Below are 12,572 nucleotides of genomic sequence, written 5' to 3' on the forward strand. Positions count from 1 at the left end.
ATTAAGGTTAGTCCTTCCTGAAGACGTAGATTTAGTTCACTGGGAGGGAGACATGTTGGCCAGTTCATTGTAGATGTAGCCATCCCATTGAAGGATATTTTTATTCCATTGTAGTGACTTTGAAAGTTCTTCATTAAAATTTATTCTTAGCTGTCTGTCAGAGACAACTTTTTTAAAAGTTACGCTCAGTGCCATGTTTCTTAACTAGAAACTATTAAATTTAAAATGCAAAGTACTTAATTAAAAATATAGGCATTTCCATGCTGTTGATCACCATAACAACAAACTGATAGTGCAGATGGTGACCATTAATTTTTAAAATAGAAATAAAAGCAGCACCACCACTTTCTGATGTTTACAACCTTGGTTATTAAATCTGCATTATACTATAAAATCTAAGGCTACCAGACACTTGAAATTCCCTTTCATTCTTGTGTCTCTGTATTCATTTTGTGTGCCTTCCATAACCTTGTCAAAGTTGTAAGAGCTTTGCCAAGAATCACACATGTCAGCAAGTAGAACAAATGTAAATAATACACATTTTTCAAATGTGTTCAGTTTGTATTTCTTTCCTGGCAGGTACTGGAGAAGGAGGAAGGACAGGACTCATGGGGCAGTAAGTGAGCAGGGTAGAAAGGAGTGGATAGATAAATTTAGTAGAAAGGCTTATGACAATTGTAGGTACAAACTAGGACACTTCAGAAACATCACCTGGGCTCCTAACCAGGGCTTTGTTCAACCAGAACTCATTTCTGGCACCTCTCAGGTAGACGCCATTGCTGTTATAAGAGAGCAAGGGAGGTGTTCATGGTGAGTTCTGGCACCTCTTTTTCTAGAAAAAGAGCACTGCTCTTAACAATTGTTTTCACATATTTTAAATAGGTAAAACTGAGATTTTTCAGGGAATTCAAATGCACAGTCCAAAGACAATGGCATGACTTGTATTATTTTCAAAGGGGCTTCTGCAGAACAACAGGATCCTAATGTCCCACATGAAATTCAAGCATTTTTATATGTATGTATCTGTCTTTGTAAGGCAGTTGATTCTTTTGGACTAATTTGCACTGCAATTTCCACTGCAGACTGAAGAGTCCAGTCATGGATCAGTAGGTTCAGCTGCAAATGTCACACCTGTAAACTTCATTGACCAAATGCCCTGCTTCTTAAACTCACATTTATCCTGCCATGGAAACTGTTTTACGTAGCAGTTTTGTATGCCTGTATCATCATCATCATCATTTTTATTTATATCCTGCCTTTTCCCCAGATTCACACTCAAGGCAGCTTACAGATACAAATACAAAAACGCAGATAAAACAGAAAAGGCTAAAAACAAAGTCTACTTCATGTAGTTGCCATAGTGGCCCACTTAGTATTATGGTTATTTTAGGTCATATTTACAAACGTGTTTGTATCAGAGCTTTGGACAATCTCGATCAACTTCTTGGTTTCTTTGTGTTACCTCTCTCATGCATAAGCCAGTACAGCCCTTGCTTTTGAGAAGCACCAAGGGGCTTCATTAGTTGTCCTGGGAAAAGATACCGATAATGATGAATGGATCTTAACTCAGAAATGCGAAGATTACAATGTGAACAGTGGAGGTGGAAGCTGCTGAGCTTTCTTAACAACTGCAAGTGGATAATTTCTCATTGACACGCAGGAGGGCAATGAGACGTTTGGTAGATCAGCACCTTTGGCATTGTCCCAGGGACACCTCTTAAGCATGCCAAACTAAGGCGAGATCACTTTCCCACCGTATTTAGTCTTTCATTAAATTACAAGTTATCAATTCGTGCCGGGTAACAATTTATTAACTCCTTGAGAGTTATCCCAGCGCAGTCTCAGGCATTTATAGCTCAGGGAAACATTTCATCTGATATGACATATGCTTTTATTTCTTGGTGATCCACTTGCTCTCTGCTGCCTTTGGAAGAATGGGGCTGAGAGTCCTCCTGTAGCCATAATAAAAAAGCATAAAAGCAACTTGTATTTTGCTGTACTGATCATTCCAGTACTGATTTGCTCAGTATCTAGCTGCCTTTTGTACTGTGCTCTTTGCCGGTGAGTTCCTCAAGAATTTTTGATCATGGATCATTGTGTTTGATTCTTTGCCTCAATGACTGGCACCATTTCATTTGAGTAAGTTTCAACCCAGTCCTTCATGTGACAGAACTGTTATCTGAAAGAGCTTTAGATGGTTCCAGCCATTTCCTTATAAGCCTTTTTTGTCTGGTTGATAGACACTAAACATCACAAATATACTCTTCCATCTTTAATGCTGAAAGTGTTGATATATTGCAATGTATCCATGGAATCCTAACCCTTTTGAAGTGCATTTGCCTTGGACTGTAGATAAGAGCAACATTGCAGTAAGCATTGGTAGGAACAAGGTTTGACATGTGTTGCGTAGGGTTTGTCTACATATCATGCCAATGTAGAATTGATGTCACCTCTCAGATCTTGGTTGTCATTGGGAAACCTGCATGTGCCTACTGCTTGTATGTGATAAATTTATCTTTCTTTAAATTTATCTATCTTGAGGCGAAACACACGATAGTGCTAAACTGTGGTTCTTTGAATGTGTTTCAAAATGTTTATTTTGAGATGCACAAAAGTTTCTTTTGCGAAAGAGTTGTCATTAGCCTTTTTGTCTTTAGCCTTTCCACCAGTCTGTGGGTGATACTCAAGGTTGGTCAACCGCAGTGTACATCCACTGAAAACTGCCTAAGTAATTTGAGCCCATTGGTTCCAATGGTCTCCTCCAAGTACGACTTGGCTGGATGTCACTTAGTATCAGTGGCGTAGCGTGGGTTGTCAGCACCCGGGGCAAGGCAAGTAATTTGCGCCCCCTAACCCGTGGTAGGCTACTCTGCCAGGTAGGGGCAGAGAGCTGCGAGTGCGAGCGCGCCCCCCCCCAGATGTTGTGCCCGGTGCGGCTGGCCCCCCCTGCACCCCCCACGCTGCGCCACTGCTTAGTATCCTGGTGTTTCCCTCCCTGCGAGAAGTGAGGTTACCGGGAACCAGGCAGAGGGCCTTCTTGGTAGTGGTGCCTGCCCTGTGGAACGCCCTCCCATCAGATGTCAGGGAAATAAACAACTACCTGACTTTTAGAAAACATCTGAAGGCAGCCCTGTTTAGGGAAGTTTTTAATGTTTGATGGGCGGGGTACAAATAAATAATAATAACAATAACAACAACAACAACAACAACAACAACAACAACAACAATAATTATTATTATTATTCCTGAAATCCACATCTTAGCAGCTGTTTGCCTCAAGATATAACCTGTATTAGAAATAATAAGGAATGAGAAACGTGATGAATTTGGGTTTCATTTATTTGGAGACATTTCATTTTCAAGTTTTATGAGAACTAAAAGTATTTTTAGAAATGAAATTTGGGGTAAATAGGATTATAATAGGAATATATCATTAAGAACATCTTGGAAATTTCAAGACAGATAAACTGCTTCTTCACCCGGACCATAGTTAAATGATGGTTAGCCCTCTTCCAGGAGGCAGTGATGGGCACCAACTTGAATGGCTTTAAAAGAAGATTAGACCAATTCACAGAAGACAAGGCTATAAACAGCTAGTAGCCTCAATGGCTGTGTTTTGCTGCTGTGTCATAAACCTTATGCCTTTGAATACCAGTTGCTGGGAATTTCAGGTGGGCTCTTGCGCTCACGTCCCAGTTGCAAGCTTCCCACAGGCCACTGTTGGAACAGGATGCTAGACTATGTGACCATTAGCCTGATCTAACAGGCTCATTTTATGTTCTTCTTAGGTACTGCATTAAGGTGTGAACCTGCCTTGACTTTTATGTTCAGTTAAATTATATCTTACAATGGGATGTGTTCTGTTTTTTACTGGACTATTGAATGGGCAGGGCAGTAGAGAGACAACATAGATAGCTAACTAATGGTGCTATTGATGTTAGCAGGGCTAAGTCAGTTTATGCGTCAGTAATCCAGTTTAAAAGCTTTGTGAATCACGGCTTAATATTTTCAGTGGCTCTAGCCAATCTTGTTTCCTGCCTGATTATGTTTGCTAAAACATTTCCTGTCCTTTATTATTATTTTTTTAAGGAGAGGAAGAAGCGTGGAGAGAGCAACAATGACTTGTTTCTAGCCGATGTTTATGCATACCAAGGAAAGTTCCACGAAGCAGCCAAGCTGTACAAAAGAAGTGGACATGAAAACCTGGCTCTTGATATGTACACTGACTTGCGCATGTTTGACTATGCAAAGGTACATGGATGTGATTTATGGGGTGTTTATTTAAATGGTCTCTGGCGTCCAAGAATCAAGCAGTTTCCTTTTGGCGTGTGCATTTTCTTTGGTTCTTCTTTTCTGGAAACTCCTGGTAAATATCACTGACCTAAGTAACTAACCTCTCAGGAACTTTCCCACACAGCATGCAGTTAAACTATGGAATTCACTCCCACAGGATGTATTGATGACCACCAATTTGGGCAGTTTCAAAAATGGATTAGAGACATTCTTGGAGGATAAAGCTGTCAATGGCTGCTAGCCCTGATGGCTGTGTACTACCTCCTCCAGTGTTGCAGGCAGTGTCCCTCTGGATACTAGTTGCTGGGAATCTCAAGTGGGGAGAGCGGTATTGAACTCAGGTTCTGCTTCCAGTGTGTGGTGTAGTGGTTAAGAGTGATGGACTCGTAATCTGGTGAACCGGGTTCGCTTCCCCGCTCCTCCACATGCTGCTGCTGGGTGACCTTCGGCTAGTCACACTTCTCTGAAGTCTCTCAGCCTTACTCACCTCACAGAGTGTTTGTTGTGGGGGAGGAAGGGAAAGGAGATTATTAGCCACTTTGGGACTCCTTAGGGTAGTGATAAAGCGGGATATCAAATCCAAACTCTTCTTCCAGGCTTCCCGTAGGCATCTAGTTGGCCCCTGTGAGAACAGGAAGCTGGTCTAGGTGGAGCTTTGACTTGACCCAACAGGGTTCTTTGTACAGTCTTAGGAACCCACATGGTGGTATTGTGCTGCATTACTGTGCAAGAACGTGGTTTAAAAACTGGGATTCCCATTATATCTCAGCAAGTTTCACAATACCAGTTAACAGCCTCTGAAATAATCTTTGATTCCTTTGATCCTGTAAATGAACCCTGAAGTTGTTTTTGTATATGTCTGCAAATCAAATTCCCATGTAGAAATAAGTTGTACACAATATGAAGAATGTGACAGTTTTACATGCACTTTCATAAGTTTTATGTTGCAGACTTTTAACGTCTTCTGTGGTATTTTTCTTATCAAAAACCTTGAAAATCAGTACGCTTTATAGTCTCATTAATCACTCGTTACAGACTTGCTCCATCCATTACTGGACATAAGCTTTGCCTTGGCGCACATATTTCTAAATTTCTTTTCTGTGGGGTGGAAAGGTCATCTGAAATGCAGATGGTATTGTCAATGTTTGAGCAACACTGCTTTTCTCTAGCAAGTTAGACTAAAAATTGCAAGGTCTTAATATCGGTTTGTGTTTAAACTCCTCTGAAGCAGAAATCTAATTCATAGAGTAGAAATTTGTCATCATGCTAATATGAATTTTCACAATGCTGAACCAGCTTAGAGTAAAATGAAATCTTTTCAGGGTAGCAGAGCTTCATATAGAGGCTAATGACATATTACACACATTAAGCCCTGAAAGTTGGGTTTTCAGTCTGTTTATTTAATGTTAAAGAAATAGCAGCTCTGAATGAAGAAGCAATAAGGGATTACTTAACTCTTTCCCCATCCTCTCAGTCTCTCCCCCACTCCAAATCCCTCCTCTTGAAATCTGCTGTTCCTTTATTTAAAAAAATCACACAGCTGCCAGAGCTTCATTACACATATTTGCATGTAATGAAGTTAACTTCATGGACAAAAGAGCAACTAAACGGAGTCAATTTTATTCAGTGGTTGAACTTTGGTTTGCCAGTACTGCTTTTTAAAAGAGTATGCGGATTCTTATTTTTTTCCTGCTACCCTCAGGCTACTAGACATTAGCAGAGCCTGTCTCTTGAGCCTTGATAGTTTCAAACGACCCTGGACAGTTCGTAGTTGGGAGGGGGTATCCTATACTGTGGGGACAGCTCTGGAGATCATGTGCATATGGGACCCTAGATTTCTTATCAGTATACCAAATCACACATTACTGTCAACTCACAAGTAATTTATTGCAGTTCAGGAAACTGAACTTTCTGCTTCTAATTTATTTCAGTGATCTAAGCTACAAAACGCAATTACACAAAACAAACACTGTCTCTCTCATTTCTTGGTTCAGCTTCTTCTCTGTCAAATAAAACAAAATGCTCTTATTTTTAACTGGACCCCACAGAATAGCAGGATGTTCTTAAGCAGAATTGAATTTAATGTTCCTTAAATGCTGTTCTGGGCTCACATTCGCTGCAATGATGCTATATACCAGTCACACTAATTCAGAGTGGTTACTTCATTCCACTTAGTGTCTGATCTCTGCCGAGTTCTGCTCTACCTTAGAGTCCTGTAGTGTGGTACAATCTAGCAACTGGATATATTTCCTTGCATTACATTAAAACCAGTCCGCTGCAGGGATGTGCCAGGATGACTTACGACACTATTTCACCCAACACGATGGGATTCCCTGCAGGCTTGGTTACAGTTGTGTCCCATTCTTAGTATGTGCTTACTCTGCTTCGAGCAACAGGATTTCTGTCACTTTTTGTGGCCTCCTAACTGATCAGTTTCTTTTCTGTGTTTCTCTGTTCCCTCCACCCCCAAATCCAATAGGTTGTAGCCATCTGGTATCAACTGATAGGGCTGTATGGTAGATATGTGTCAGATTCACAGCCCTTCTCATACAGCAAACATTAAACTAGCACAACAGGTACCCAGCCATAGGCACTTTTCCTTTACTGTGCCATAAGTATTTTAGTAACATCTGGGTTTGTGTCAAATGTGTTACATCTCTCTAAAAACCAGAGGTGCTTTACGGTCTTTGTAATACATGTTTTCAAAACAGTCTAGAAATTTAGGCCTCTTTGGTTGCCATTTTGTAAATGTAGAACCTAGGAGAGAGAGTACAAGCTCATGGTGACTTACAGAATCACAGGCGGTTGCCCCTTCACAGAGATGCCAAAAACTGAATCGGAGGCCTGAGGTGTGCAAACCATGTTTCCTGGCTCTTTGATGAGAGACCTTCCTCATCAGAATCCAGCACTCTGTCTCTTGAGCCACTCGTAGGAGAACACTAGTAAAAAGTAATGTTGCAATTAATGAAGTGTTTGGGTCAACTATCACATTCTAGTCTCACACGTTTGCTAATCCTTTCCTTAAGAGCTGTTGAGTAAGCCAAATTTGCCATTATGGTTTTCGACCAGATTTCATAATTGAATCCATTGGCTTTAGGACCTCTTAAATTGTAAGACTGACCTGTTTAGAGAAAACTGTCACCTGTCTCTTAACTTTATTTACAGACGTTGTTCTTGGCAAGTCATGGAAAGCGGGCAAAAACTGATATTTCATTGGTTTTTCCTCCAGAGAATTTCCTGCAGACATTCTGTTTTCTCTGTGTTCAAACTATGAGAGTTCTTGTGTATTTTGTAATACCAGTCATGCTTAAATCTAATCAGTTGATTTAGTAATTTCTTCTTTTTTTACTCCTCATGTGATGTAAAATGCAATTAAGTTACCAGAGTATATTGAAAAGTGAGTTGGTAGGGAAATGGGTATTTGGAATGGGCAGTTGGCACAGTGAATGCTACAGGAAGCATCATGATTGTCATCTCCTGCACTTTTCTCAGGAATTCCTTGGCTCCGGAGATCCCAAAGATACGAAGATGCTAATTACAAAACAAGCAGACTGGGCCAAGAACATCAATGAACCCAAATCAGCTGTGGAGATGTACATTACTGCCGGCGAGCACATGAAGGCCATAGAAATCAGCGGAGATCAGGGCTGGGTTGATGTGTATGTCTGGATTTGTTTTTTCAGAGCTATATGCTGCCATTGTTCCAGAACAATTGCCGATTTTTTCTGGTTGTGCTCACTCTATGGGTTGCACACGTTGAGGGAGGGAAATCCTATATTGACATAGTGGGAATGGGGTCTGTAACTAGCGAGAGACGTAGTGAATTACTTAGGGGCTCAGTTGTGCTAGTTGTTGTACAAATCTGTAACTGAAGATAGTTGAAGATCATGGTGCCTGTGTACCAATGAGATTTACATGTTCAGCAACCCTGTTTTCAAAGCATTCATCCATTCATTTGTACTTTTGTGTATGGCTGCTTTTACACAAAATTGCATTCCAAGTGGCTCTGAGCATATCAAATGAGTAGCAACAGATAAAAGAATTCAAAACCATGGTATGAAAAATTAAAATTACAAGAACAATTATAAGGACATTCTTCAAGGTTATCTATAATTACTCTGATTTGTTGAATGTTGGTTTCAGAGTCTTAAGAAAACACTGCTGAAGATAAAGCATGCATGAAATATGAATTTCTTAGATTTTAATAGGATTCCAGAGTCTGCATCAAAGCTGCAGACTGGATTCTCTGTAGCAAGGCTGTGCCATGCACACTAGAAGTTGCAGTTTTGTATCTGGAAGCTTTTGCTTACAGTCCAGGAGTCCTTTCTGGTGAACAGGCAGGTTTATAGTTTGGCAAGGAACTTGCTGGACTATACATGTAAACAAAAGTGCTTTGCCTTCATACTTAGAACTCTGTACAACAAGTTGCATGCATATGTTTTTAAGAGGTAGCAAGAACTAAGAGTTTTATAGCCACTGATGGGTCTTCTTCTGCATCTAGACTGATTGATATTGCCCGGAAGCTGGATAAAGCTGAGCGCGAGCCTTTGACAAAGTGTGCCTACTATTTCAAAAAGCTATTTAACCATGGCTACGCAGCGGAAATCTATACAAAGATTGGGGACTTGAAGGCCTTGATACAGCTCCATGTGGAAACTCAGCAGTGGGATGAGGTAAGTACAACTCATTTATCATCCTCTGGGTATCTGCATCCTGGATATATCCTAGGCCTTAAATCTTTTCAATTGCATAAACAAAATTTCTCCTTTTTTAATGACTTAAGTTGCGTGCATGTCAATGTTCTATCATGCATTTCAGAGTAACCTTGCTACTTGAGGAGAAATAAACCAATTGCATGAGAAGCCTGTCACCTGAGGAATTCCTCAATTACAGTGAGCTATTTACCTCAGATGCTGATCTGTGACATCTTTGTGCCACATGGGGCTCATTTTGTCACAAGAAAAAGAGGTCAATGGAGGGGAAGAGAGAATGGTTCGTGGGAGATGACATTCAACTTAGCACAGCTTGCTACCCTTTTGCCATCTTTCCCTGTTGTGCGGAACTGCAAAGCCACCTTTAGGATTTTCTGGTATGACTGAACTAATGCAGTTTACCAAAATCTGAGTGGATCTATGCAGCCCATTTTTACTCAGGAATCGGCCTCTCTGTTCAGTGGCAGATAGAGATGATGGAAGTCGTAGCCCAAACTGTCTGGAGGGCACCAGGATGGGGAAGGTTGGATGACAGAATTCATTTTCAATTGTCTGGGGGAAGCATTACTTACTGAAATGGCGTGCTGTTGATAAATTTCTGTCACAAGGCACCAGTTCTTGACTGTAATGCAAACCAGGTCTGAAACCCAAGACCCACATGTGGCAAACTACTTCACTTTGATTTCATTGTTTATTTGCCATCAGGAACAGTTCCTCAGATGTATTTGTGAATTGGAAAATCATTTATGTTCAGCTATGTTTCTCAGCAAGCATGTTAAGAATGATTTTTATCCGGTACTTAGGCATTTGCTTTGTGTGAAAAGCACCCTGGATTTAAGGATGAGGTCTATGTTCCTTACGCTCAGTGGCTGGCAGAAAATGATAGATTTGAAGAAGCCCAAAAAGGTAGGACAGCATTGCAAGTACGCCTGTGTGTGTGTTTGACTAAAATGTTGATAGCACTCAACATGCCCTGGGGAAGTTCCCAGGAACAAAAGTTCAAGCACTGTCTCTTTGAAAGTGATGCTAAAATTTGCATTTAAAGCAAAAGAAGACGCTTAAATGGATCTTACTCAATACTTACTTTAGTTGTTGGGTAAGCTTCTTGTTGTCACTAACAGCAGCAACAAATTTAATAAAGTATAAGTTCAGTAAAAAGAGCAGACAAAAAAGTAGATTCTACATCTAGTGTTTCTACGCACTTTCTGCTCCAACAGTCCTTGATAATAATTTGACACATATATATTCTGTATTTTTTTAAAAAAGGCATGTACTGGTATTGGGGGGACGCCAATGTCTAAACCACAGAGCCTAGGGCTTGCCAATCAGAAGGTTGGCTGTTTGAATTAACATTAACACCCGCGATAGGGTGAGCTCCCGTTGCTCGTTCCCTGCTCCTGCCAACCTAGCAGTTCAAAAGCACATCAAAGTGCAAGTAGATAAATAGGTAGGAAGGTAAACAGTGTTTCATGCGCTGCTCTAGTTCGCCAGAAGCAGCTTAGTCATGCTGGCCACATGACCCGGAAGCTGTATGCTGGCTCCCTCGGCCAATAAAGCGAGATGAACGCCGCAACCCCAGAGTTGTCTGCAACTGGACCTAACGGTCAGGGGTCCCTTTACCTTTACCTTTACTGGTATTGGGGAAAGGGTTATCCCAGTCTGAATAACTAGAATGGCAGCAGCTCTCAGGAGAGCTAGAAAAGCATTTGGCAGTCTTGCACATTCATACCTAGTCTTTAGGAACAAAAAAAGTAATAATGAGCCTTCATGTCCTTAGCATATCAGTGGAACACATGAGGATTGCTTCTCTAGCCATAGGGCAGTGATGAGTCAGATATGAAAATCTATGAGAATGCAGTTTGTAGAGCAGCAAATTCTGTGTATTACCTTTCATAAGCAGTTCTGTTGTATAAGTTGCACATGGGAACAAGACCATTAACAGAAAACGTAAGAGTGTGAATTAGCCCTCAAAGCTCATTCAAATTTCTGTTTTAAGCTTTTGTAAAGCATATATTTACTGAGTAGAATCTGGACCGAGTTTTAATTTCAGCTAGTGACTCTTCATATTTTGAGCTTATTTGCACTTTACATTTTGAGCTTGGGTGCAAGGACCTGCGTTTAAATGGCAAAGCATATATGGCTTTGTTGATTTGGAAGTTGATATGTGTGTTTTAAGTGACAGGGTTTCTCAGCAATGAACAGGAAGCAGCAGTTAGGAAAGGATCAGGACTCTGCTTTCACGTATATTGCAGGGAACGTTGATCACTTAAATGCACATGTGCAATTCCTCAGTCATTACTGCCGCTGATGGATTTTTTTTGCCATTTTAACATGGGTTTGTACTGTACTCAAAAACTAAAGTGTGAATTAAATCTCTTATGTGTATACTTTCTTTTGATCAGAATTATTTTGCAGCTATCGAGACACAAATAAATTTGATTGGCCCCTTAGCTAGATAAATACCCAGCTACAGTTTTCCTCACTTCCCTGCTTTTCAGTCCATTTAGTGCTGCTGCACAATCTCATTGGTTTCAATGGGTCTTTTCAGGAACCTTACAAAGGCAACCTTGAAATAAATGGGAGTTGTGCAGCAGCAGTGCTTGGTGGATTGTGCCCACAAAGTACATGAAAGAAGCCTGAGACACCACAAAAGCCACAAAGTACATTTTTGAAGTATCTACTGCTACATTAACTTCCCCACAAACATGGAGAAGAATACTAGGGTGTAATCCCTTTCATCTGCTCCTTTGTTTAGTTGTGGGCTCTGTTCTTAATTTTAATCAAGTTAATTGGTTTAATCACTTTGTAAAATCTTCTTTATTTTGGCCCCCTTTGCAGCATTCCACAAGGCTGGCAGGCAAACCGAGGCCGTAAAAGTGTTGGAACAATTAACTCGCAACGCTGTGGTAGAAAGCCGATTCAATGATGCAGGATATTATTACTGGATGCTTTCCATGCAGTGTTTAGATATCGCTCAAGGTAAGGAAATACAAGCAAGTTTACATGTAATCTGTTCATGCCCGAAGGCAGAACATCTCTCAAACTCTGATGGTTTAACTGAAAACTCATTGTGAATTGTGTTGTACAAGACTTTTGAGTTTTGTTATATTGTACATATTATGATCTTATCTTTTCATGTATGGCTGAGAAGAGAAACCTCATTCTTAACCCTAGCTCAAGCTCTGTCTTCTAAGGAAACTAGGTAACTTCAGTTTCTCAAAACATGGAGGCACACACATCTGCTAGGGGAAGGCCAAGCTCAGTCTGATTGAATGAACAGCATGGGGTTGGTCATGCCCACCTATTCATTTCAAGGTGGAGGGCTTGTCAACAGTCCTGCTCTTCCTTCTTGCTCTTCTGGGGTATTCCTCCTTTGGGAACCTTAAAAAATGTTCATTTATTTAAAATGTTTGTCTCCTGCCCTCCTTTTTTTTTTTTTACTGATGGGGTTTAGATCATATCACAAACACAGTGAGAGCAGAAAATACAACAGTATGAATATGATTAAAGTTCCTGTTAAAAAAATAAAGTTCCAGCAAAATTTCCATAGGTTGATAACATGCAGAT

General features: G+C 40.5%; 1 protein-coding gene across 2 annotated transcripts in view; it reads left to right on the forward strand.

The window, feature by feature from the left end:
• The window catches only part of IFT122 (intraflagellar transport 122), a 58,395-nt gene that overhangs the window by 34,349 nt on the left and 11,474 nt on the right, over window positions 1-12,572 (forward strand). For both annotated transcript variants that reach the window (XM_083595275.1, XM_083595276.1), the window contains 5 exons: window positions 4,090-4,251; window positions 7,786-7,952; window positions 8,795-8,966; window positions 9,809-9,911; window positions 11,844-11,984. In XM_083595275.1, the coding sequence (XP_083451401.1) occupies window positions 4,090-4,251; window positions 7,786-7,952; window positions 8,795-8,966; window positions 9,809-9,911; window positions 11,844-11,984 (745 nt within the window). The remainder of the gene's footprint in view (window positions 1-4,089; window positions 4,252-7,785; window positions 7,953-8,794; window positions 8,967-9,808; window positions 9,912-11,843; window positions 11,985-12,572) is intronic.

This window comes from Podarcis filfolensis (genome assembly GCF_964270895.1).
Source record: "Podarcis filfolensis genome assembly, chromosome: 2".
NCBI lineage: Eukaryota > Metazoa > Chordata > Lepidosauria > Squamata > Lacertidae > Podarcis > Podarcis filfolensis.